The sequence below is a fragment of the Zosterops lateralis genome (genome assembly GCF_965231275.1).
Source record: "Zosterops lateralis genome assembly, chromosome: 2".
NCBI classification, from domain to species: domain Eukaryota; kingdom Metazoa; phylum Chordata; class Aves; order Passeriformes; family Zosteropidae; genus Zosterops; species Zosterops lateralis.
In genome coordinates, this window is record NC_139763.1 from 97030231 (window position 1) to 97052920 (window position 22690).

General features: G+C 36.9%; 1 protein-coding gene across 5 annotated transcripts in view; it reads right to left on the reverse strand.

Annotated features, from left to right (window-relative positions):
* SENP7 (SUMO specific peptidase 7) overlaps positions 1–22690 on the reverse strand; it is a 42601-nt gene that overhangs the window by 16722 nt on the left and 3189 nt on the right. For 3 of the 5 annotated variants that reach the window (XM_083854671.1, XM_083854673.1, XM_083854670.1), the window contains exons 3-11: positions 22334–22441; positions 19978–20072; positions 9767–9964; positions 6224–6339; positions 5247–5416; positions 3981–4329; positions 3276–3430; positions 2205–2351; positions 770–803 (exon numbers count right to left, since the gene is read on the reverse strand). In XM_083854671.1, the coding sequence (XP_083710797.1) occupies positions 770–803; positions 2205–2351; positions 3276–3430; positions 3981–4329; positions 5247–5416; positions 6224–6339; positions 9767–9964; positions 19978–20072; positions 22334–22441 (1372 nt within the window). The remainder of the gene's footprint in view (positions 1–769; positions 804–2204; positions 2352–3275; positions 3431–3980; positions 4330–5246; positions 5417–6223; positions 6340–9766; positions 9965–19977; positions 20073–22333; positions 22442–22690) is intronic. The other 2 variants (XM_083854672.1, XM_083854674.1) reach the window with 2 other exon arrangements.

The window sequence follows — 22690 nt, forward strand, 5'->3', positions numbered from 1 at the left end:
AACATACATGTTACAGTAATTATATGCTGAGAGGTATGACCAGAGTGTATTAGCACAGTACTTACACATTTTATTCCTTGCATTGCATAAAATACTGAGAATTAAATACTTAGGTCAGTTACATCAAATTGCATAAAACAAAGTTACTAAATTGTAACACAAAAATCTAAACACCTGCATGCAGGATTCTTCCTGAAAAAAGTTGGTTTTTTCCTCAAAATAACTATAATACCTACAAATATGGAAAAAAGAATACTGCAAATCATGAATTCCTATTTGCTTTCAGTCAACTCAACTTAGAACTGCTCATAAACCTTTTCCTACTACACGTCATCTTGGACAATCAACTGAATGCAATTCTATAGTTATATTAATTTTAGCTTTAGTCTGCTCATACATTTTTGTAAACATAAGGATCTAAAATGCTATTTTGAAAAGTTCAGTGTTTCACCTCAAAAACATGCATAGTCATGTCTACTACAGTTCAGCACCTAAAATGTGCAGGTATATGGGAGGCAAGCCATTAAAACTACAAATTCATCTTAAAAGTACAACAAGCTGCTAAGCTGTTAATGCTTACACTATAGACACCAAAACCTTTATTTATTGAAAAACATGAAAAATTAAAATGTATCTATTATCTTTGTGAAATATAATTATAAATTTATAAAATTATAAATTATTCATAACACAAATACATACTCAGTGTTTTAATACAATACTTTAAAGACAGATTAAGAAAAGGCTAAAGAAAACAAAATTCTCTCACCTTGAAATGGGATCACAATATTTTTCATTGTAAACTGAAATAAGATTTTAGAAAATATAAATTAGCTTGCATTTGACAAATTGATTAAAACAATACACAGATTTTTAAATATCTACACATCTCTGCTTATAGTGAAATAAACTGAAAATAATAGAATCATTCAGGTTGGAAAACACCATTAAGCTCAAGTCAAATATGTTTAGTTTGAGACTTCATATTAGCTGTATCACCTAAAACACATTTTTTAAGACATTGCAGAACCTAAACGACAGCAAGTAACTTTCAGAGATGCAAGGAACTGAGAAATGGGCACAAAATTGCAGAAGTCCCTATAGGCTCCTTGAAAAGAAGAAAAAGATGCACACTTGGGACAGAAGAAGTTAAAGCAACCTGTGAGAAGCTGTCAGATGCACTGCTTGAAGTAAGGACATAATAGAAATGGTTCAATTTATGTTGGTATTACTTTATGTTAATCTTTGAATTAAAGGCCTTAAAGATTCCACTTGTCCTGCTGCTATGTTAAAGAGACTTTACTAAATGAAAAATGCTTTATTGTCACTTTGACAACAGATTATATGTATTAACAAAGTCCCTTGTGGCACTACAGTAGGCATAAAGTTGTGTTTCCCAAGGAAAATTTCTACTTTACACCTAAGAGCATTGATTCTAAAATTATTTCAACTCATCCTTCAAATTATTTTTCCCTATTAATTAAGAAAATTTCCATGGAATGTTTTTGTAACTGCTGTTTTGTGAGAAGCTAAAATTGCTACTACAATCTAAGATTTTGAAATGTCTCACTGAAGGCAAAAGAAGATATGCAGATTCAAATCTCTCTTTTTCAGTTGCAATATACAGGATGAATCTGGTCAAAGAACCCGTTGAAACTCCTGGAGCAGGTGCTCCATTTAAAGAACATCTTCACTTCTGTTTCTATATCCTGTGAGTAGCATATTGTCTACACACTAAAGCTTTTAATATTGCTTTTATGCTCTCTGAAGCCACAAAGCAAGCAATTTTCTGTTTAAAAGGTAAGAGCACAGTATATATCTGAACTCCGATCATTATGAACTACTTTATTAGAACACAATTACTATTTCTGAGAAAAGTAATTGGTCTTAAGTGACATTAACTGGCCATTAAAATGGCCATTGTTTTCTGTTAGAATTCATTAAAAACTCAGTATGATTTGTGTTCCAGTACAGCATTTATACAGAACCTTTACATGTGAAAACTGTGGCCACACCAAATCACAGTTAGCTTTTCTATGACAGCAATCCAAATGCTCAAGGACCACACACTCCATTGTTTAGCCAAAGGAACTTAATGCAACAATAACAAAAACTCGGTGCTTCCACACTAAGTATCACTGACTTTTTTTAACCAGAATTGTAATTTTTAAATAGTCACAAAATAGCATGATAGAACAACTTACCCTAGCAGGACCTGTTGATAAACACTTAAACTTCCCAATGTGTAGTCTATCAAATTCAACATCCAGTGCCAGGTTTGTCTGCTTTCTAGGTGTGCTTCCAGAAGGTAGGCTGAGAGGACATTTATCTTCAATTGACTCTGTTAAAAACTGGGAAAAAAAGTGTATTTACTGCAAGACTTGTTAGATATGCCCCTCCTGTAACAACAGGAGTACCTTTCTTCACGCTTGTAAGAAGTGACTCCCAAAGCCAGCTTCCACGTAAAAAATTCATATTAAAAAGCTCTAAGTGTTATTACATCCATTAATTCAATTTCCTTAAGGGTCTAACAGTACCTTGCTACACTTCCATTACCAAGACACGATCTGTGCTCTTGACTTCTTTCTAAATTAGTAAAAATTCAAACAGCAGAGCAATAAAATAATACCCTTCTTTTCATAGCAAAGCTTCAGACTCCAATCCAATGCTTATGATGGAATTGATTCACCTGTGAGGAGAGGCAGCAATGGCTCTTCTGACTTGTTTCAGGATCACAGTGATAACCCAGATCCAGGTCAAAGCAAGCAGCCAAAGGCTAACGAAGCCCAAAATGGGACAAACAACCTTCATGGCTACTTTTAGATTCAAGCTCTACAGCTAGCCTGACAGGAAAGGGAACTGCACCTTACCTCTGTCTGCTGTCAAGAAAGATCCTTGAACTTCTGTAATCATTGGATTACAACAGAGGATTGGATGACAAAAAGAAAACAGTGTGTGGAAACAATTTTTTCCACATGTTATCTTCACCATGACTGTTTCTACCTCAGGTTACTATCTGATCTTCCTGTTTTCTGATATTAAATATTTCCAAGGGTTTCTTGTCAAAATAGGAAATACATTGTGTGTAGCAATAACACCTAAGCTTCAAAAGTAGAGATATTTCTGAAAATTGTCCAATATTCTATCTGTGAAATAAATTACTGCAGCTTCTGCTTGTGGCTGAGACCATAATAAACAATCACTTTCTATAACAAACATTACACAAATAAATTAAAGGCTTGGCATAACAATACATAGGCCAAAAACTGGACTACCTGCTCTGTGTGACTTTTCCTCTTGTCTTCTAAGTGCTTGGCTGAGAAACAAAAGTCAGACTGTTGGTCTGTTTCTTTATTTTCAGTGATACTATCCTGCATCATCTCTGTGCATTGTGATTCAGGTTCATCTTCATCATCACTGGAAAGAATAACTGAAAAGGAAAAAAAGTATACATATACTACAAATTACAGACTTGAGAATATTTAATTCCTTGTGGATTTCAGACAAGTAAAGAAGTCTTGCAGTACATGATATCAAAGTACACTGCCCAAATCAGTCAAGATCTATGTGCATGGAATTGTATGCAACAAGCACTGCTCTGCATCTTTACAAACACCTTTTATACCAGATCCTCAGAATTATTTGGCTATTAAATGAAACAGGACACAGCACAGCTGCTTCAAAGAAGAGAGTCATTTTTCTCAGTTTTAGCATAATTAAAAAGTAAAGGCTCAGTTTTTAATAGCCACAAAATCAGCTGAAAAAAGGATTGGAATTTGAGAATCTTGCTGTCTATCCTGTTTGTCAGGTACAAGATCCTGACACTAAGCACTGTTCTATAACCTGCACAAAGCATTACAAAACCAGGATAGGAGTCTTCAATCTTTTGTCCCCTGTCTCAACTAGCCAGTTATGCTCGAGTTCTCCCAGTACCTAAGTGCAGCACCAGTAATTGTCACCAGCACAGAGACAGTACATACTTGGGTCAATGGAAACAAGTTGCTGATTACCCCTGCAGATTCTGTTCCGCAGCTTGCTCAGGTACTCTGATTTGTCCATCTTTAGTTTCCTGATTGTACTAACTTGTGGTGAAATCACATCCTCACTGGTGGCAGAAAGCTGCTTCTTTGACAAAGTCCTGGGAGGAGACTCTGAGGCAGAGTCCTTTGTGTGCCTGTGAGCAGGTGAGTGGTTGTGGGTAGAAGTGGCTTTAGAGTCTCTCTCTGCTGGACAGTCTGGCACCAGAATAGGATTAGATCTGTGATCTTGTCCATCCTCACTGGGTATTCTGCAGCCAGGAGACTGAGTTAAACTCGAACTTTGCTTTTCCTAGAAACAGGAAACAGAGACAGGATGTAAGTTTATTACTTGACATTTCTAGACAGTTCAGATCAGTGATCACTGATACTAGCTATGTGGTAGAAAAAGTAACTATAGCTTAACACAGTGCAATTTAATGCTCAATTCAGGCTAATTTCTCCCTCCTCATATTCCAAAGAATTATTACATAAAGACGTGAGGGACAATCTTTTATAAACGCTACAATGACCGCAATTCAAACTGAAAAGGAAGTATTTCTGATTTTTAGTAGTTCTGTCAGTGTCAGACATGGAGAGACCAAGAATCAGTGCTGTTCTTTACTTTCCAAAAGTGTGGCTTGGTCATCTGGGTTTAACAGGTTTGGTAACTGCCTGTCTCTGTAGGGTTTAAATCAGAAGGCTACAGAGATGCTTTTATTATTTATATTCAAATGCTTGAACGTAAATCACACTTTGTACTTGACTGATTCCCTCAGTCTTTTATTTCTTGGGGTTTTTTTCAAATCCTAATGATGGATAAGAAGAAAACTTCAGGGAAAAAGGTCAACAAACTAAGGAGGAACCAAAAAGATGACATCTGCAATATTTCAATAACCTCGGGTAAACTTTGCAGTTTTGCTGTTAGTGCCCCTAATTAGTCTCCAGTTCTAGACCATCTGTCAAAGAAGCTTAAGTAGCTAGATGCCTTATTTTCAAAAATTTTTGAATCTATGCTCCTGTATGAAGGAAACACTGTCATTCATTTTTCAGAATGAAAAAGAAGATTTATTCACTCCCTGTGATGCATCTGAGCTACTTTCCCTCAACAGGTAATACCTGCTAATAATAAATACCTGTATAATAAATCCTATTGATTAGCATAATCCTTTTATTTGGGATGTTGCTACTGCTGCTACTAAAGTGTGTGTGTGAACATGTGCAACTTACTGAGAGTACAAGAGACTTTTGTGGAATGTGTGCATTACAATCATCAGAAATATGGCCACTGTGTCTTCTTTTCCTTTTCTCAGAATCAAAAGAGCTTGATTCCTTCTGATTAAGAGTAGTGCTGTTCATGTGTCTGCTCCTCTTTTCCACTTCACCGCAGTGCTTGTTTTCTGTGTCACAAAAAAAAAAAAAAAAACAAAAACAAAAACAAACAAAAAAAAAGGTACTTTAACGCATCCCTAAAACCCTTTGCATTTCTTCATATTGTTTATGTCTTATATAAAATGCATGGAAGCAGGTATCCCCCACAATAAGTTCTTTCCTTTTTTAATTGTATGTGGCTGCCAAAACATATTCCCTAAAATTATTGTTATTTCTGCATAATTAGTCAGGGGTATAACCAAATTCATAGTTTCTTTCCAAACAATTATTAGCACTTTATACTCCATGGTCTTTCTTTATCTTCTGCCAAGTGCAATATTCTCAATTTCCTCTTCTAATCTTCAAATATCAGTAACCAGCATAAAAAGCATTACCAGCATTACCCCTGGAGAGTGTGCACAGAGGTCATAATTCTTCAGCAGTGAAAGCAAATATTGTTTAGCATGAATATTTTAGCAGGGTTCACAAACCATTTGAGCATTCTTAATGGATTGCATTCTTTATTGTAAGACTTCTTAGAAATTTAAGATTATAACAGAGCAGTGAGGCTGCACTCAGTCTCATTTTTCTTCCACAGATTTGATTCACCATGGCTTTATTGCTACTTAAAACCAGGCATTTGATCTATTTTTATTGTATCTGTAAAAAAAAAAAAAAAAAAAAAAAAAAAAAAAAAAAAAAAGCACTCTGAGGAAACATACACGGTGTGCTACACTATTTCTGTGCTCTCCTCGCAATGCTAGAGAAAAAAAGGAAAATATCCTAATACTCTCCAAAATTCATACTTAACTGCCAGATGACTGCTTATTACAAACCTTTCTTCTGCAGCTCTCGCCTTCTGAAAGTGACAGCATTAGTTTTTTCTAGTTCCTTAGAAGCTTTGCTCAATTTACATAGTTCATCATCTGTCTTTCTGAGGCAACGTTCGGACCTGTAAATAATATTAACTATGACTTAGCTTAAATTTTGAAATAATACTGAATAAAAATCCCAACAAAAACAACAGTAGGTCAGACTTCAAACTTCTGCCTCTCCCATAAACATGTGGACCCTGCCAAATGAAACACAAATTAATTCAGTTCAGTTGTGGAAATACTCAGATACTCCAACATTAATAATGAAACAGACACTTCTAAAAAGCACAGATGAGAATCTGACATGCCTGAGATCAGACACCAGAACATCATTTTGCTGTAAGGAAAGACTGCAACAAGAACATATAAGAAAAAAAGAGAGAACAGTCAGTTGACTATCCTTGTCTTTGTAATGAACATGAAGGGAATGTAGTATATTTTTAACTTAGAGTCAGAACTGCTGGTAGAATTCATTGAGTAAGATCCTGAAATGCAGTATTATTTGAAACAGAAATTCCTGATCAAAAGGCCCTGAAACAGTAACTTTAAAGGTGGTGGAGAGGGGTGGGACATAGAAAGAAAGAAATATAAAAGACTTACAGTACTTAATCCAAATGGATTTTGTGTTCATCATTTTATATTGTGTTCAGCACAGAATGTTGTAGTCTCAAATATTCAAAGAGCTAAGTGAACACAATGCCTGACAGATATCACTGACAGTCAAGCTTCAACTCCTAAAAATCATCACACACCACGGCAAAAAACATTTTTGACATCTCTAAACAGGCAACCAAAACTGCTGAATGCTTTTTGAACGAATGACTACTCTTTAGTGACCCATCTGTAAACTGGAGTATCAGTGTTCTTTGGGAATTATGTACAGACAAAGATTTCTGGAGTGCTCCAATACTACAGTGATAAGCACTGTGAAAGAAATTACTGATTATCTTTCCGTTCACAAAGAATCATGAACCACATACAGAAGTAGTTTCCAGTAAGTGCTATTGTTCATTCTGTGTATGGAACAGGACACACCAAACAGGACACATGGAACAAGACACATTCTGTACACAGAACAGGAAAGTATACCTGAGGTCACTAGAGAAAACTTTATTTTGGAACTCACATTTCTCTCTCAACTAAAATATTTTTTTTATGCCTAAGAGCTGTACAGATTTGACTGTCTTAAAAGACATAGAAAACCATCAAGTGTTTTTCAGCATTTGTTTTACACCAACATCACAATTCAGGAATTTTAACAACAGGAAGCACCTGAATAGGGCTATTTCAACTAATAGATTTTCTTAACCATATTTGCTTTATACATAAATTCCACACATTTTGTTTTCAATTCCAGCTTTGCTGATAATTCAGTTTAAAATGCACTCCTTAACAGTTATGTGCATGGCCTATGAAGCTATGGCAATATATACTGTAAAGTGTTCTTAACAACCATGAAAAACAAATACTGTAAAGACTTTAAAACTCTAGATTTCTTTATATTTAAAACCTACCTCAAATTCATTAGTTATACTGACAGGTCAGTGCTCACTTAAATGCATTTCACACTGGGTTGCAATAAAGCAATAAAAAATCCACCAATTCTGTAATACAAAGAGCAAGGATGGAAAGAGAAAGCTGGCAGTAGGTTCTAGCTGGTAAATAAGTGAATTTATTAACCACTCTGTTCTGATGACACACAATTTTTTGACTTGATCTGAAATTTCCATAGTACAAAACTAGCACAATTGTCAGCAATACAAAGCATGCATTCTAGCTACTCTGACTGTACAAAAGACTCTCTGTATGATCATGTACATATATATGTGTAACACTGACAAGGGGAGAGCTTTTATTATTCTCCAGAGACCCCCAAAAGAATCAGTGTATGTAATGCACTGACTAAAGACAGATGAACAGGATCAAGCCATTACTTTGTTGAAATAACTCCTAAATTCTCCATTTTCCATAGAGTACCTGTTAAAAATTGCACTAAAGTGATAGTCGCTGGGGAAGGGTGAAAAATCTTCCTAATGTTGGTTCCTGATAACAAGCTTTTTACACTATACATTAGAAACCCATGCAACGGGTACAGAATATTAATGATTCAAACAATTAAACACTCTAAATCTAAAGCAAGCTGAGTTCACAACTACAAAAAAAAAATTACTAGCTCAAATAATTATTATGATTAATACATGATATTGTGCTCCAGATATGAGCTGGAGAAAAAACCCAACAAGATGTACCTTCAGATTTAGAGCATTAAATGCAAGGGTTAATGTTTTCCTCTCCATAAATCCACTACCTCCCAGCATCTAAAACTTATCAAAGTGAAAAAATCAGATACTAAAATATTAGTTTTATTTTGCAATAAAACAAAACTGAAAAAAAACCCAAAAGCCTGAACTCACAACAATCCAAACAAACACTCCACATTTTAGCCAGTCTTATGTTACAGAAAATTATTAGCAACAAATATGATACTTTAAAATGACACAGCCTAATAAACTGTTCTCTCTAAATCTCATTTGAATTGCAGCTTTGTCAGGTTAATTTAAGCAGCAATGGGCAACCCAATAGAGATTTAAAAAAAAAAATGCTATTAATTTCAGTTCTCTAAGATGTTGATGTATCTGAATGAGGAACATGACTGACTTTTCAGTTTTAACCTGGGAACTGCTAATTACTCTTGCCTTCAAAAAATAAAAAAAAACAAACCACAAAACAAACTCATCATTATTCTCTTCATCTTTCTACTGTCTTCCTCAGAATTTCCTGCTATTTTTTCCTGTGGAAAATTTGCTGCTGAGCAAAGATCTAGCCATAACAGACAAAAGGAGACAGCTTACTTTGAATGCAACTGCCACCTTAGACCAAAACAGATGTTATCTGATTTCTGTTAGTTTTACATGTCAAACATGTATATCTGATTTCTGTTAGTTTTACATGTCAAATGTCACTGTGATGCTCAGTCAACCTAAATATAGGAAAAAAAGGTGAAAAGTAGATGTTAGGTCATACAGGACACACACAGCCCTTAACCAAAGCCACCCTGTGAGGAATACTGAGACCACCAGTGGGTTAATGTGAAACAAAATTAATTATCAAAGAGATGTATTTGGAAATATTTTGCAAAAGAAGTTATTTGAAATCATGCTAGAACCCATTAACACCAACAGGAAAGCAAGATTTTGGGTCTGGACACAAAACCAACTTAGATGTTTGAATGACTTATGCATCTTCCCAAATCAAAACAGTGATGCATTGCAAACAGAAATTCCTTCTAAGAAAGAAAAGCAGCCTTTTAACATCAGGTCCAGCAAACCAGAACAAATGTAATGTTAAAATGGCTCATTGGAGAAGCATGTTAATTTGCACTCAGGAAACTGATTTCCTGATTCAAGAAAAGAATAGAACAAAAGCTGTTTCAGGGAAAGTCTTTTCCATTGTGAAGTTATGTCATTTCAGGAAGACTGGCAAAATCAGCAGTGAGTAACATACCTTTCAGAAAGAAAAGAACTTTCATGAGGAGAACTTAATATTTGACATGTCTGTGTACTGGCAACAGCTGATGAGGGTAGTTGGCCCGATTGCAATTTGTCAGCAGCAGGTAAATTTGCATCAATTATTACGTGGCTGTCTATGTACTTTCTTCCAATTTTCGTACTCAGGACGTTCGTCAAGATAACTTTGGGTTGCCTGCCATACATATAACAGTAAGTCATAAGTACTGCACTGAAATCTAGAGAAACAAACTTCTTGTTAAATTCATGTATCCTAGAGCCTTGGTAATTCAACATCAATATTTTCAGTCCCTTAGAGGCCAAAAAACAAAAAAAAAATCTCATTAAGAAATTTAAAATACAAGGAAAGCAGATAAACACAAATAAGACCAGGGTAAGAAAAGCTAGCCATATAATTTTACCTTAGCCAAATACTATACACAGTGCATTGCCTCTAATATAGCATGTAGTTTTGTTTAAAAACTGGCAAATATTTATCTCTAAACAGCTTTCATGCAGTATCTGTACACATTTCTCAGAACTTTGGAACAAACAATCTTGATTTTCCTGTGAACAAGAAGCCTCCAGTAAAACAGAGCAATTTTTCCAAAGCATTTAGTGAACAGGCAGAAAAGCAGCATGTGCACAAAAGGTAGCATTAGATTTTATTTCACTCTTCAACTATGACATGGCACTGTACAGTATAGCAAGACCCAGAAAAATATCCCCAGGTGTTAAAACAGACAAGCATCAAAAATAAGCCAAGCAGAAATACAGAGATGCAACTTTCACTTAAACACACACACGATGTGTAAGAACAACCCACTTAATACAGTGTCACAGCAGCCTGTATAGCCCATGCATTTTCTTTCTCAGACTGGATTTAAATTCTACCACTTCCATTGCAATTTATTTTGGATTAGGTTGTAAGGCTGTGGCCTTTTTGAATGTGTTTTAAACAACACTGCCTTTTGGGTATTGACTGCATAATTCTCCTGTTGCCTGTGTTCATCCACAGAGCACACTCCAGCACAGACTGTGTGATGTCTGGAGAGCACTCAGATCCCCTTGTGCACCAAGATGTCAATTTGCTTTTCAACAGGAGCCTACCTTCCACACACAATTACTAAGACCCACAGGGGATGAACAATTAGGAGATACAACTTAAAATGGGAAATTCTAATATTAAAGAACATGTAGACTGAATGTAACCTCCAATAAAGGAAGCCCCTAAACTGCCTGTCATCAGCAGCTCAGACAGAAAATCCAGAAAATAAATCATTCACTCAAGCATACTTTTCTCTGAATATCTACTATTGACCACCGCTTGCAGGGCCACAAAGAAGATATTGGACTTAATATGCTTTACTTCTGATCATTTATGCCAATTTTCATGAGTAGTCTAAAGCAGTAACAGTGAAAATACACCTTGATATCTTCTCTGAGAAAAGGGCTACAGTTAAATTCAAGTATATTCTTTTCATGAGAATGAAAAAAACCCCAAACATTTTGAGAATTAATTGGTCTTGACAGTACAGGACCATCTAGAAGCCATTTGATCAGAAAAAAAACACTACAGCATGCCCGGCACCATCTCTCAACGATTATCAAAAGGAACCAGGCGCAAGTGAATTCAGTCAAATGAGATAAAATACAGTTCATGAACAAGGAAGCTGTGGTACAATAAAGAACACTTTCTCATGAAGAAATAACTGCAAGGAAAATCATTTTGTTTAGTGACGTGAGGCAAAGACAACATACCTTTTAGACAGAAAAAGACTCTGGAGAGTAGGGTTTAAAATCTGCCATATCTTTACGCTGGCAGCAGATGATGAGGGTGCTTGATCTGACTGCAGCTTGCCAGCATCAGAAAAATTAACACCAGTTTTAGGTTGAGCCTGTGTGTATTTTCTTCCTATTTTCGTCCTCAGGACATTCGTCAAGATAACTTTGGGTTGCCTGCCATACATATAACAATACATTAATAATAGGGTGCTGAGAACTTTTAAAGTCACATGAATTCAACAAAGATACTCTGAGTTTGCTGTCTCTGCATCATACCTTACAGAATTAAGGTCACTGCCCTGGCAATTTACAAGCAGTTCTCTTTGGAAAAGAGCAATCGCAAACTCATCTATTGATCAGGATGGCCTTTCAAGGTTTCTTCTTCTGCCACGAATAACTAACACAACCACAAGCAATTCTGAAGAGGTAAACTTTCAGTGCAGAAACACTGAAATGGAATTTTTGGTGCATCTTGTTATCACAAAATGTTGGAAGTGGTGTCACTACAGCCTTACAAGCTATTCTGAAAGTGCAAGCTTGAACATTTGCAGGATATGGAAACAGCCACTCATTTTGTGTCATCTTATTTTAAAACCATGAATATTATTTGTTCCCATATAGCAGATTAATAGTTATCTTGCTGGGGTAAAAAAGTTATTACAAATATCCCAGTTCTGAAGCTCCAACTATTTCTATTCAATTTCGCTAAACAAATTACTTAGAATTATGAATTATAAAGTCAGTTAAAATGCCCTACTGAAGGTCTTTAAAGAAGTATCTATACTTTGGTAGTTCTGCTAGATTGGTACTGAAGTCTTCACATAAAGAATTAATTCTGTACTATGGCCAGTAATTTGGACAGTTTTCTTACAGAATCATAAGGGCTGGAAAAGATCTCCAAGATCAACAAGTCTTCAACTGAAGAGCACCATGCCCACTAAACCATACTGCAAAAGTACTCCATCTACTTGCTTTTGAACACTTTCAGGGATGGTGACTCCACCACCTCCCTGGGCAGGCTATTCTAGTGCTTAGCCACTCTTTCAGTGAATAAATTTTTCCTGATATCCAACCTGAACCTCCCTGGCACAACTTGAATACCCATCCTTTTGTCCTGTCACTGGTTGTCTTGGAGAGGAGACCAACACCCACCTTGCCACAACCTCTTTCCATGTGGTTTTAGAGAGTGACAAGGTCTTCTTTCAGCTTTCTTTTCTCCAGACTGAACAAGCCCAGTTCCCTCAGCTGCTCCTCATAGGAATTATGTTCCAGATCCTTCACCAGCTCCACTGCCCTTCTCTGGGCTCACACCAACACCTCAATGTCTTTCCTTTACTGAGGGGCCCAGAACTGGATACAGCACTCAAAGTGTGGCCTCATCAGTGCCAAGTACAGGGGGGCAATCACTGCCCTGATCCTGCTGGCCAATCTGTTGCTGATACAGGCCACGGGACTTCTTGGCCACCTGGACACACTTGGCTCATGTTCCCCTGCTGTTGACCAGCACCACTAAGGCCTTTTCCATCAGGCATCTTTCTAGCCCTTCTTTCCCCAGCCTGTAGTGCTGCACAAGGTGGCTGCAACCTAATGGCAGGACTTCAGCTTATTGAATTTATAAGCTGATAAGCATTACAGATCATAGATGATTTGTCAGGATTTACTTTATTTTCAAACCTTTGAGAACTGGACTTGTTTCCCAAGAGATGGTCCTATGAAGACATGGAAGCTCAGACTAATTTGTTGGGTTTTAAAGATTACTGAAGCAAGAATTGGGTTTTTTCCTATGCATGTCTTGCATAACAAAAAATTGTTTTCACTGTAGAGCAAATCTCTTTATAATAGCTAGAAAAAAACCCTTACTACTCACATAGCTGTTATATGCTGCAGTAACACTTCTTAAGCAAAGGACTGCTATTCCTCAGTGGGTTTACAACTCTGCAAGCAGCTGTAATTGTAATAATCCCACTGACAGGCTGTATTCAGGTCAGCAACCTGGTTACATGGTACCTAGTGGCAAATACAGGTGCAGTATGGAAACTTTTGTTGCTGAAGGACAGACATACTTGGACCTAAAATAAGGTCTGGAATTGCCATGCTACTAAAGCACAATGAACTTGGGGCAGATGTTCCACATAAGCCTTTTATTTTGCTCTTTCAATCTGACATGGAGATTTCTTCTCTCTAGTTACTTACCATATTCACAAGACACTACCCCTCACTGAACCTGAAAAGACAGATGTTCCTACCCACAGCTTGGACAACCTGTCCATAATTTGGATGGCTGTCAACCTGGTGAGATCTCTGCACCCCTGAATGCCATGAGCTGCTTTCTCCTAGAGCTCTGCTACACCTTTACCAGACCAGCAGGCTCCAAAGTGTTTTAATCACACATCCCTACCAGCAGTAATATTTTGGGCATGTACCTTCTACCAAATTTATTTAATTAAAATTTACAGAGAGGTACTAGTGACAGGTTGATCTTAAAGGTCTTTTCCAACCTCAATTCTATGATTATAAACCACAGAAATAGAATTTTAAAAAGGAACTCAATAAAGACAAACATTTAGTAATTGTACAAAATTGTTTCCTTTCTGTACCTCAGTGAACTATCTCATACACACCACACTCTGGAGACCACTATCTAGACAATGCACAATAAATCTAAATGGCTCCTTTTCAAACCTAAGTAACTTAAGTTCAAGTGAAGGCAGTTTCCTTCACTCTCTGAACTTCTGTCAGAAGTTTCCCAAAGAAAAACTGGTGAGGAAAAAAATAACCAACAACCCCACTTAAGGCACTTCATGCCAAGGACATGGACACAGGACCATGTGTTATGTAACAGACTGGTCCAAATTAGCTGTTGGAAAAACAATCCAGGGTTTAGCAAGTGAGACACTGGCTCTGTGAAGGGAATAAAAAAAAAAAAAAAAATCACATGTACAAAGGGAGTCTCATCTGAACACCAGCCAAAACACAGCAAAGCTCCAGAATGTTTTATGCAGTCTGGAAAAGGCTTTCACCTTTCTTTTCTTTCACCTAGTTCTGTATATATTCCATGAAGGATAATACAAAAAGGTGTTATGAGAATGTGCCTCAAATACTGTAGATGGGCCTCAAATACTGTCAGAGAGGCTTGTTCAACACTGAGGATCCAGAGACTGGAGTTTCATTTCAAGATATGCTTTATTTACTGAAAAGCTTATAAAGTGAACACAGGTCCTGAGGGTCAGTTTAGTAACATTAATGTCTCAAACGGTGGAGCTCAACTGTAGCAGCTTAGTGAGCACATCCCAAGTCTGGGAAGTGTTCTTGATTCAGCACTGGATGCAAGAGACTTATTTTCTCATAGAAATCCCCACTAAATCAGAAGTTCTGGCTTTCTTCTGGACTTCTCAAACACTGAGCTCACACATGAACCACAGTTCAATACCTCAGAAGAGCTTATAGCAACCAGACTTTACATCATTTGTTATCTGTTCCATTGTAATGTGTATTAGAAATAAGAAATAAATAAGCAGTACCTAAGGAAATAGAGAATATATATATTTAAGAAACACAATCAATTAAAAATTCAAGAACTTATTAGGCTGTTGAGAAAGATTACAGCCACTGAAGCAGTTAAAGGAAATTTCAAGGTAAAAGTCATCAAGAAAATTCATACAAGTTATCTTTTGAAACTAGACATGCACTCTTGTGCTTTAGAATTCCTCCCTAAAGACAAGAAACACTCAAACTACTTTAGAGGGCCAGTTACTGAAGACTAAAGAACCGAAGTCACTTTAGCTCTTGGGATGTCAGAAGAGATGATGCAATGAAAGATTAAGACAGCTGTTTCTCCTCCTCCTCCAATAAGACTCAAAATTAAAAATCAAACCTTGAAGTAAATAAATGGTGTTTTTTCCTCCAAATTGAGAACAGCCATAATGGTAAGCCCTAGCAATATGCTGATGTAAACCAGAAAATTGCTTCTTAAAAAATATGTTTTAAAATCATTATTGCAAGGCATCATGAGATAACAAAAACATGCTATTCTCTATGGAACACTTCAGCTCTCCTGACTAAAGATAAACCAAGACTATCAATTCCCCAGATCTCATCTCTTTCAGCTTTCATTGTTCCACCTCACAGAAATTACTTTTTCTTTTTATTTCTCAAACACATCACTACAACGAAATTTTACTAAATTTAGGCTCAAACAGCAAGGTAATTAGTCCAGTGGGAGCACACAATTAAAGACATTGTGGCCATGTATGCTCAAGACTTGTAAAGATAGCATAAAATATTCCAACACTGAGTGTTTAAACAACATAATGACAGAAGAAGTCCACAGCAGACGATGAAGGAGTCATAAGCAGAATTTCACTACCTATAGTTTGTTGGCCACCCTGAAAATTCAGGTCTGACATCCCTTGCTCACACATCAGGCTACACCTTAACAGGCTCCAGGCTCCCCTATAACTTGGTTTACTGGTTGTTACTTGGAACTGAATTTTTAATGTTCCCCTTTCCCTTGATTTAAATGGGGCTTATAGATTTTAAGCAAGTACTTCTAGCAAAAACAAACTTATAATTTCAAGAACACAAACATACCATGAAGCAAGCTTTGCACTGGAAATCTATGCAAAGAAGAGGAACTTTCAACAAACAAGGAAGTCAACGGTATACACTTGTCAGTGCCAGGCCAAGGCATCACTTCATATCTGGCACCAGGTCTTGACTGAAGTTTTTGAACAGATTATGACCTAACCTTCAGAGCAGAAGAAGGGCTTAAGAGCTTTCAATGGCTTCCCTTTCTAAAAGGGGTATGGCCTCTGGCAGTGTTTCTTGAAAATCATGCCATTAAGACTGGGAATATAACGGATTCACGGAAACATCTAAACTTGAGCCAGTCTGTACATCTGTAAACAATGGCTGGGACACAGAACCCTAAATTATCTGTTGAATTGTCCACAGAATAAAGTGAGCAACTTAAGCAAAACACATTTCAAAAGATTAAAGTACGCGTCAAACAGAAAAAAGCGAAGTATACATTAGAAGCAAGTCCCACCAGCAGACCCAGCAAATAATTTGCATAACAGTAACACTGGAGGCATCTTGGTGAAGGAAAACCAGAGACAATTATTTCTGTTTCTAAAACAAGTACCTACCATAGTCTCTCATTTACCTCTCCAAACTGAAAAAATACAAAAGCAAAGGTAATGAAAACATACTTATGCATTTAACGATGGAATAAGCAAAAAAAAAATTACCAAAAATGCTGTTAGCGGCTCCTGAGAAGCCTCATATTGCTTTTCACAGGCAAGAAAAGAATTATCTTACCTTATAAGCCACAGGACCAAAAGCTATTAATTGTTTATACCTCTTTGGAGAAAATGTCCTTTTTTCACACAATAATCACAGCTGTTTAATATGGCTCCTCACCCAACGATCATATTGAGTACACACACCAGTGCTGAAACTGCTGTCTCCAATTCATTCAAATTTGTATTAGAAAGTGATCAGAATGAGACAAGGAGACTACTGGCTCACTTGGGACTAAATTACTATTAATTGTCTACACCACTATCTTCATGGCTATATTCTTTTACTAGTAAAACCAAGTTCTGGGAAACAAATATTTTGGCAGTGGGATGTCACATACCATTTGAGGGTTGTTCCCTCAGCTCTCATACAAGCTGTATATGAGGGTCTGTCCTGTGTTTACAGAATAAAGCCATTTATAGACTTAATGTGTATTCAGCTATCTGAGCTTCTGCAGCACATACACAGCCCAAGAGCACCTGGACTCTTCAGAGCCCAAAGGAATAATGTGATACACTATCACTAACTGGGAATTGATTGATTCATTCCCTGGTGACATCCCATTGTGAGGAAAGCTTCTGATTGTCCTCTTTCAGCTTCAAGGTCCTGACCTTTCCCCAACTGATGAGAAGTCAGTGACCAACAAACAGCAAACATCAACATCCCTATGAACCTCCTTGCTTTGCTGGATTAGGAGGTCATTACTGACCAAATGCCTTGTCAGGGCAAGGGGGACCAGCATGTAAATGATTGCCACAAAAACCTGACTGCTACAGGGTCAGTACTTGATTCAGCTGTAACATGTATTTTACTGAACATTTGAAATACTGACCTGAAAGAATTGCACACATCTTATTTAACAACTCCTTCCACCCTCCCTGCTAACTAGGGAAACTAACCTACCCCAGGAACCTTCTCTGGGATCACAAACCCCCTGACACTCACCTTTCACAAGCCCAGGAGCAGAGCTGTACAAGTGAGAGCAGCTGCAGTTGTTGCTACAAACCTCCATGATCTCACATCACAGCACAACTGACAGAAGCAATTGACTACCAAATTTTGTAATCCAGAACTTTAAAAAACCCCATGTGAAGGTGTAGGTTTGTGCTAATCTATCTACTTTGTCCTTTATGACTAAAATTAGGTGGCAGTAATAGTCCTGAAGCAACACTTTAGATGAAACATGTCTCCCTAAACACCTGAAATTGGCTCCTATCAATAGAGTAGGTTGCTTTTAAAATATCAGGTGCCAACAGGAATTTGTCATTAAGACTTATTTCCTGCTTTGCAATGCAAATGAAAAATCCCTCACTGGGAATAAAAACTATTGCATTAGAAAGACTTGCAGCACACAACTTCACTCTTTCCTCTTCTGAGTTTTGTCAGTTCTCAGACTCTTGCTCAACAAACACCACTTTTTTAGAACCTGTGTGCTCTTTCCACTTATTATGCAATGAGTTCACCGTGTTGATTCTGACTTACTGAGAAACACTGAGTATCCAAATAGTACAAGCTTCACTGCAGACAAGAGAATAAATTTGTTTTACAGAGAGGCTCCAGCTAGTCTCTAAACACACACCTTTTTTCAAGGAACTGAAAAATGTAAAGGCTTAATATCTGAATATTTGCTGTCTGTTTGTAGTCTAAATAATCTCTTACTATTGTGCTGGTAACAATTTGTGTAAAAATTATGGAACACCTATAAATGCTATTTGAAAGTCTCTTACATTTGAAATAAACATATGCAACAGAAAATTAATACACAACAGATCTAAAGCTTCAAAGAAACCAAATTTCTCAATGTTTAAAGATCAATTCAAAGTTTACTGAAAGATCTTTAGAGATTGGTATCTTGATATCAGGTATCAACCATGTCACAACGTAAATAAAATTCAAGAAACTGCAATTAAATTTTGTTAGGTTGACTCTGTGAGCTGCTCCCTCAGTTAAGTTACTGACAGAAGCTTTTTGAGGTAAGTACATGTAAACTGACAGCTATGCCCCAGAGGAGGTATGAAAAATAAACTCAGCATCTTTTACAATTTCAGCTCTTCCCTGCAACACTTTGAAGCATTCTGAACATACAGACCAGGGTAAACAATGACTATTCATAAACCACAAACTTACAGAACTCAGTAGTGTCAAAATCACCTGCATTTTCACTACCTGGGCACTTTGTTTTTAACAGCCTCTCCTGATAAGAGACCATTTATGGGCAAGTTTAGTTTTTGGGCAGTCAGAAAACAGGACAGAGAATGCTTAGTTATGTATTTAGAATTAAGTGATTTGGGGAATAACAACTGTGTTATTACAACAAACATATTCATTTTGTCACAAAGTCATTGTGTTTCCTAGCTGCTGCTAATAAATCTAGTTGTACATTTTCATTTCCATTTGTCAACTACAGAAACTACAGCTTCAAAATTTTCTTGGAAAGAACAATTACCTAGCTGACAGCTCTGCAGATGATGAATTTATCTTATAATAGCATATCAATAATTTGCCATAATCTCAAAGAAAACAAGACATTTGCTCTTGGCAACAGAGAATAAAGAAGTGGCACATGAGCAGTCTTAATTACTTAAGTGCCTTATCAGTAACACAGAGGTGAAAAAGCTCTCTCTTTTTTTTTTTTTTCTACTTCCTTCCAGTGCTAATCACCATATTGTCTAAGGGATTTATTAATTGTTTTAAAGAGTTGATAAAGCTTAGGCTAATGTGTGTGGACTACAGAACAAAAAGGGATGAGAAAAAGAATTCCGGGGAAGCTTCTTCCATATCTAAGGATATCTAGGGCTAGAATGACAATTTACACTTAGAGGGCAATGAACAGAACACCTCTCAGGACTCCAAGCAGGTTAACAAGCAGCAGTAATTCCCCTAGTAAGCACTCTCATTCAATAATGTCACACTCTTGTGCTTCGATTACACAAAAGAAAGTTTACAGTTGCCATTAGACCACCGAAGCACGATTCTCTGAAGGTGAGCCACCCAACAGCTCGAAAACCATCTCTGCATGACACAAATAATTAGCCACAGACCAGAGACATCCATCTTCAAGAAAGACTGTGAAACTCTGAATATGCAAACAGAGATTAAACTAATTTTGACATGACTTCTTACCCAATTGATTCTTCATCATTAGAGCTGTGGCTGTTGCAATCCTTTTGCCTTTTTCCTTTTGTGGAAGTCTTTTTGTTGTTGGCACTTAATCTCCACTGAAACAAAACAAATAAAACCGGCAGATTTCAACCAACCCGAATATGTCATAATGGATAATGCACTAGCAAAATGGGACACTGAAACAATGCAGCTGACTAAATACATCGAAGTTATGAAGAGCATAGACAGAAATTCTGTGAGGAATTAATTTGCTTGATTTAAAGAATCCACATACCATCTCATCTTGAACAGAATTTTTTCTTCTGAAGAAATATACAGGATAATTCTATTGTTTTCAAATTTCAAGGGGGACTATACCAAACACAGACTTCAACATTATTCCTGTTCCACATGCATATGCCTGTTCCATTATGCCTGGGATTTGTAATCACAAATACACAAGATGGAGAAAGTAGAGGCTAACTCAATTTGCATTTAGGCAAATTTTACAGGTCACAATATGGATATAAAAGATATAAAATTCTGAGAAGGAAAAGCATTTTGAAGGTTTGGTTCTTAGGTGGCAAACCCCAGAACAGCAAGACTTCATTTTTTCCGAATTCTCTCATCTTACCAGAAAGTACTTATACTTTCAAATTAACTAAAATAAGCCCCGCCACAACATAGTTATTGTTGCAATTCCAGAAACCTCGTGCCCTCCAACTGTCCTCCTAATCTTCCTCATTTCTTAAAAATCAAAATATAATAAACTCAAGAGGCACTTGAAAATTATGCCACTCAGGCTGAAAGCAAACTTATCTTCATTTTTGACTAAGTGTGGTTTAAAAGGGCATCTGAGAAGTTCATGCCTGGGCATATTCTACAAACTTCAGTGAAGTCTGAAAGGCACATCCCAAATCAAACTGTCTGCTACCATAGGGACTAACTCTAACTGTAAGTAAGCCCCTTATTAAAATTGGCAGCAAGAAAATGACTTGAGGGGCTCTCCCCTCTTCTTTCCTTCAAACATCATCTCATTCATCTCATACCACTGGTGTTCAAGCACAGGAGAGACCTAGACATCCAAATCACTGAAAACTGCACAAAGTTTCTCAAACAACATGGTGCCAACTCTGACAACTCACAACCAAGTTTTTTTTGAAGTACCACATAAAAACTAGTCAGCGTTTAAAGCATTTGAAATCCCCCAATACATGGAAAAGTTTGAAATATATAGACACAGGTAGGAAAAATAAGAAACAGCAAATTAGAAAACATTCAGGAAATAACAAGGAAATAAAGTATTTTTCAATTCACCCATTCAAATCATTATTTTTATAGAGGCAGAGAGAAATACAGGAAGAACCCCATGCAAGTGCTGTCTGAATCTGCCCGAGAGGTTGGTGCTTGTAGCCACAGGAGACACCACCTCCTATTTCAAAACCTGACTGCAACTGGATGCTCTGCTCTATATTACCAGTATAGAACACAATCCCACTGTGAGTCTCTGTTGCAGCATTCTCAAATGACCTGCCAAGAGACCTGGATCACATTACCACTGCTACTGTAGGTCAAAAAAAAATTCCTCACTACACCTTTCAGCCTCCTCTGAGGGAGAAGAGGTCTGTTTGTCCAGGCCCATAACTCTGTAAGTACTAAAGCCAGCAAAAAACTCCGAATGCTGAGCTGAAGGAAACAAGAGTAGCAAAATATGTTTCCAACACTTGGCATTTGAAATGCTTACTAAATTTGGTACAAATTTATAGAGGCAAATATTTGCTTCTATATGTGACTGAGATGATCCGACACGCAGTTATGATCAATGCCATAAGACTCTTACAGTCTTTTGGTCTTAATACAGCTAGTTTTGTACTAGCACCTAAAATTCTGTCAAGTGTCATACAGTACTTCATATATTCTCTTAAAAGCTTAAGCTCTCTGATAACTGAAAACTCAATGTAAAGGTTATTTCCGTATAACAAAAAGTTTGGTAAGTGATCTGAATGCAACTTAAAAGTTCAGCAGTCAGAAGACAACCAACTAAAACCAATAAATATCCTATTTATCTTTAAATTAATGGTTTTCAAGATAGTTTCAAACTACACATGAAGACAAACTGCTTCATGAAAAGTGAAGTGAAAATTACTTCACTGAAAGTGATTCAGGCTGGAAACATGGCACTAAGACTCCCATTCCTGTAAATGTATGCTAGCAAACAGATTTCAGATTTACACACTTGTCTCTTGCAAGACAATCTGCATTAGTTATTGGTCACAAGGCAGCGCTTGGTGTTGACAAAACCCAGCCTCCAAAACTAAACCAAAACCTCATGAAACATTCTCCTACACACTTTACACTCTGAAGAGCTTCTCTTTACCTCTTTTAAAGGGTAGTCACAATGGTGGGAGCCTGGGAGCCTTGCCAAAGGGGACTGAACTTGGACATCCTCTGACTTGGTGTTTGCTTTCTTCTTTGGTATACGAAACTGAAAATAGATGATGTTACACATGGTAAAACTAAGTTATCCACTGGTGCTGTCAGCTGACATACAGCCATGTACAAAGCTGTCTTAACTGGGCAAAATAAAGTTGTAAGGGAGGCCCTGACTTGTGACTTTACTTGAAATGCTTTCCTCATTAATGCTTGATCCCAAATGATGTGTCACACCACATGATGAGTTAGCTTTAACACATGAACCATCTAGAAGAGCCCTATTTCATTAACTTTACATGAC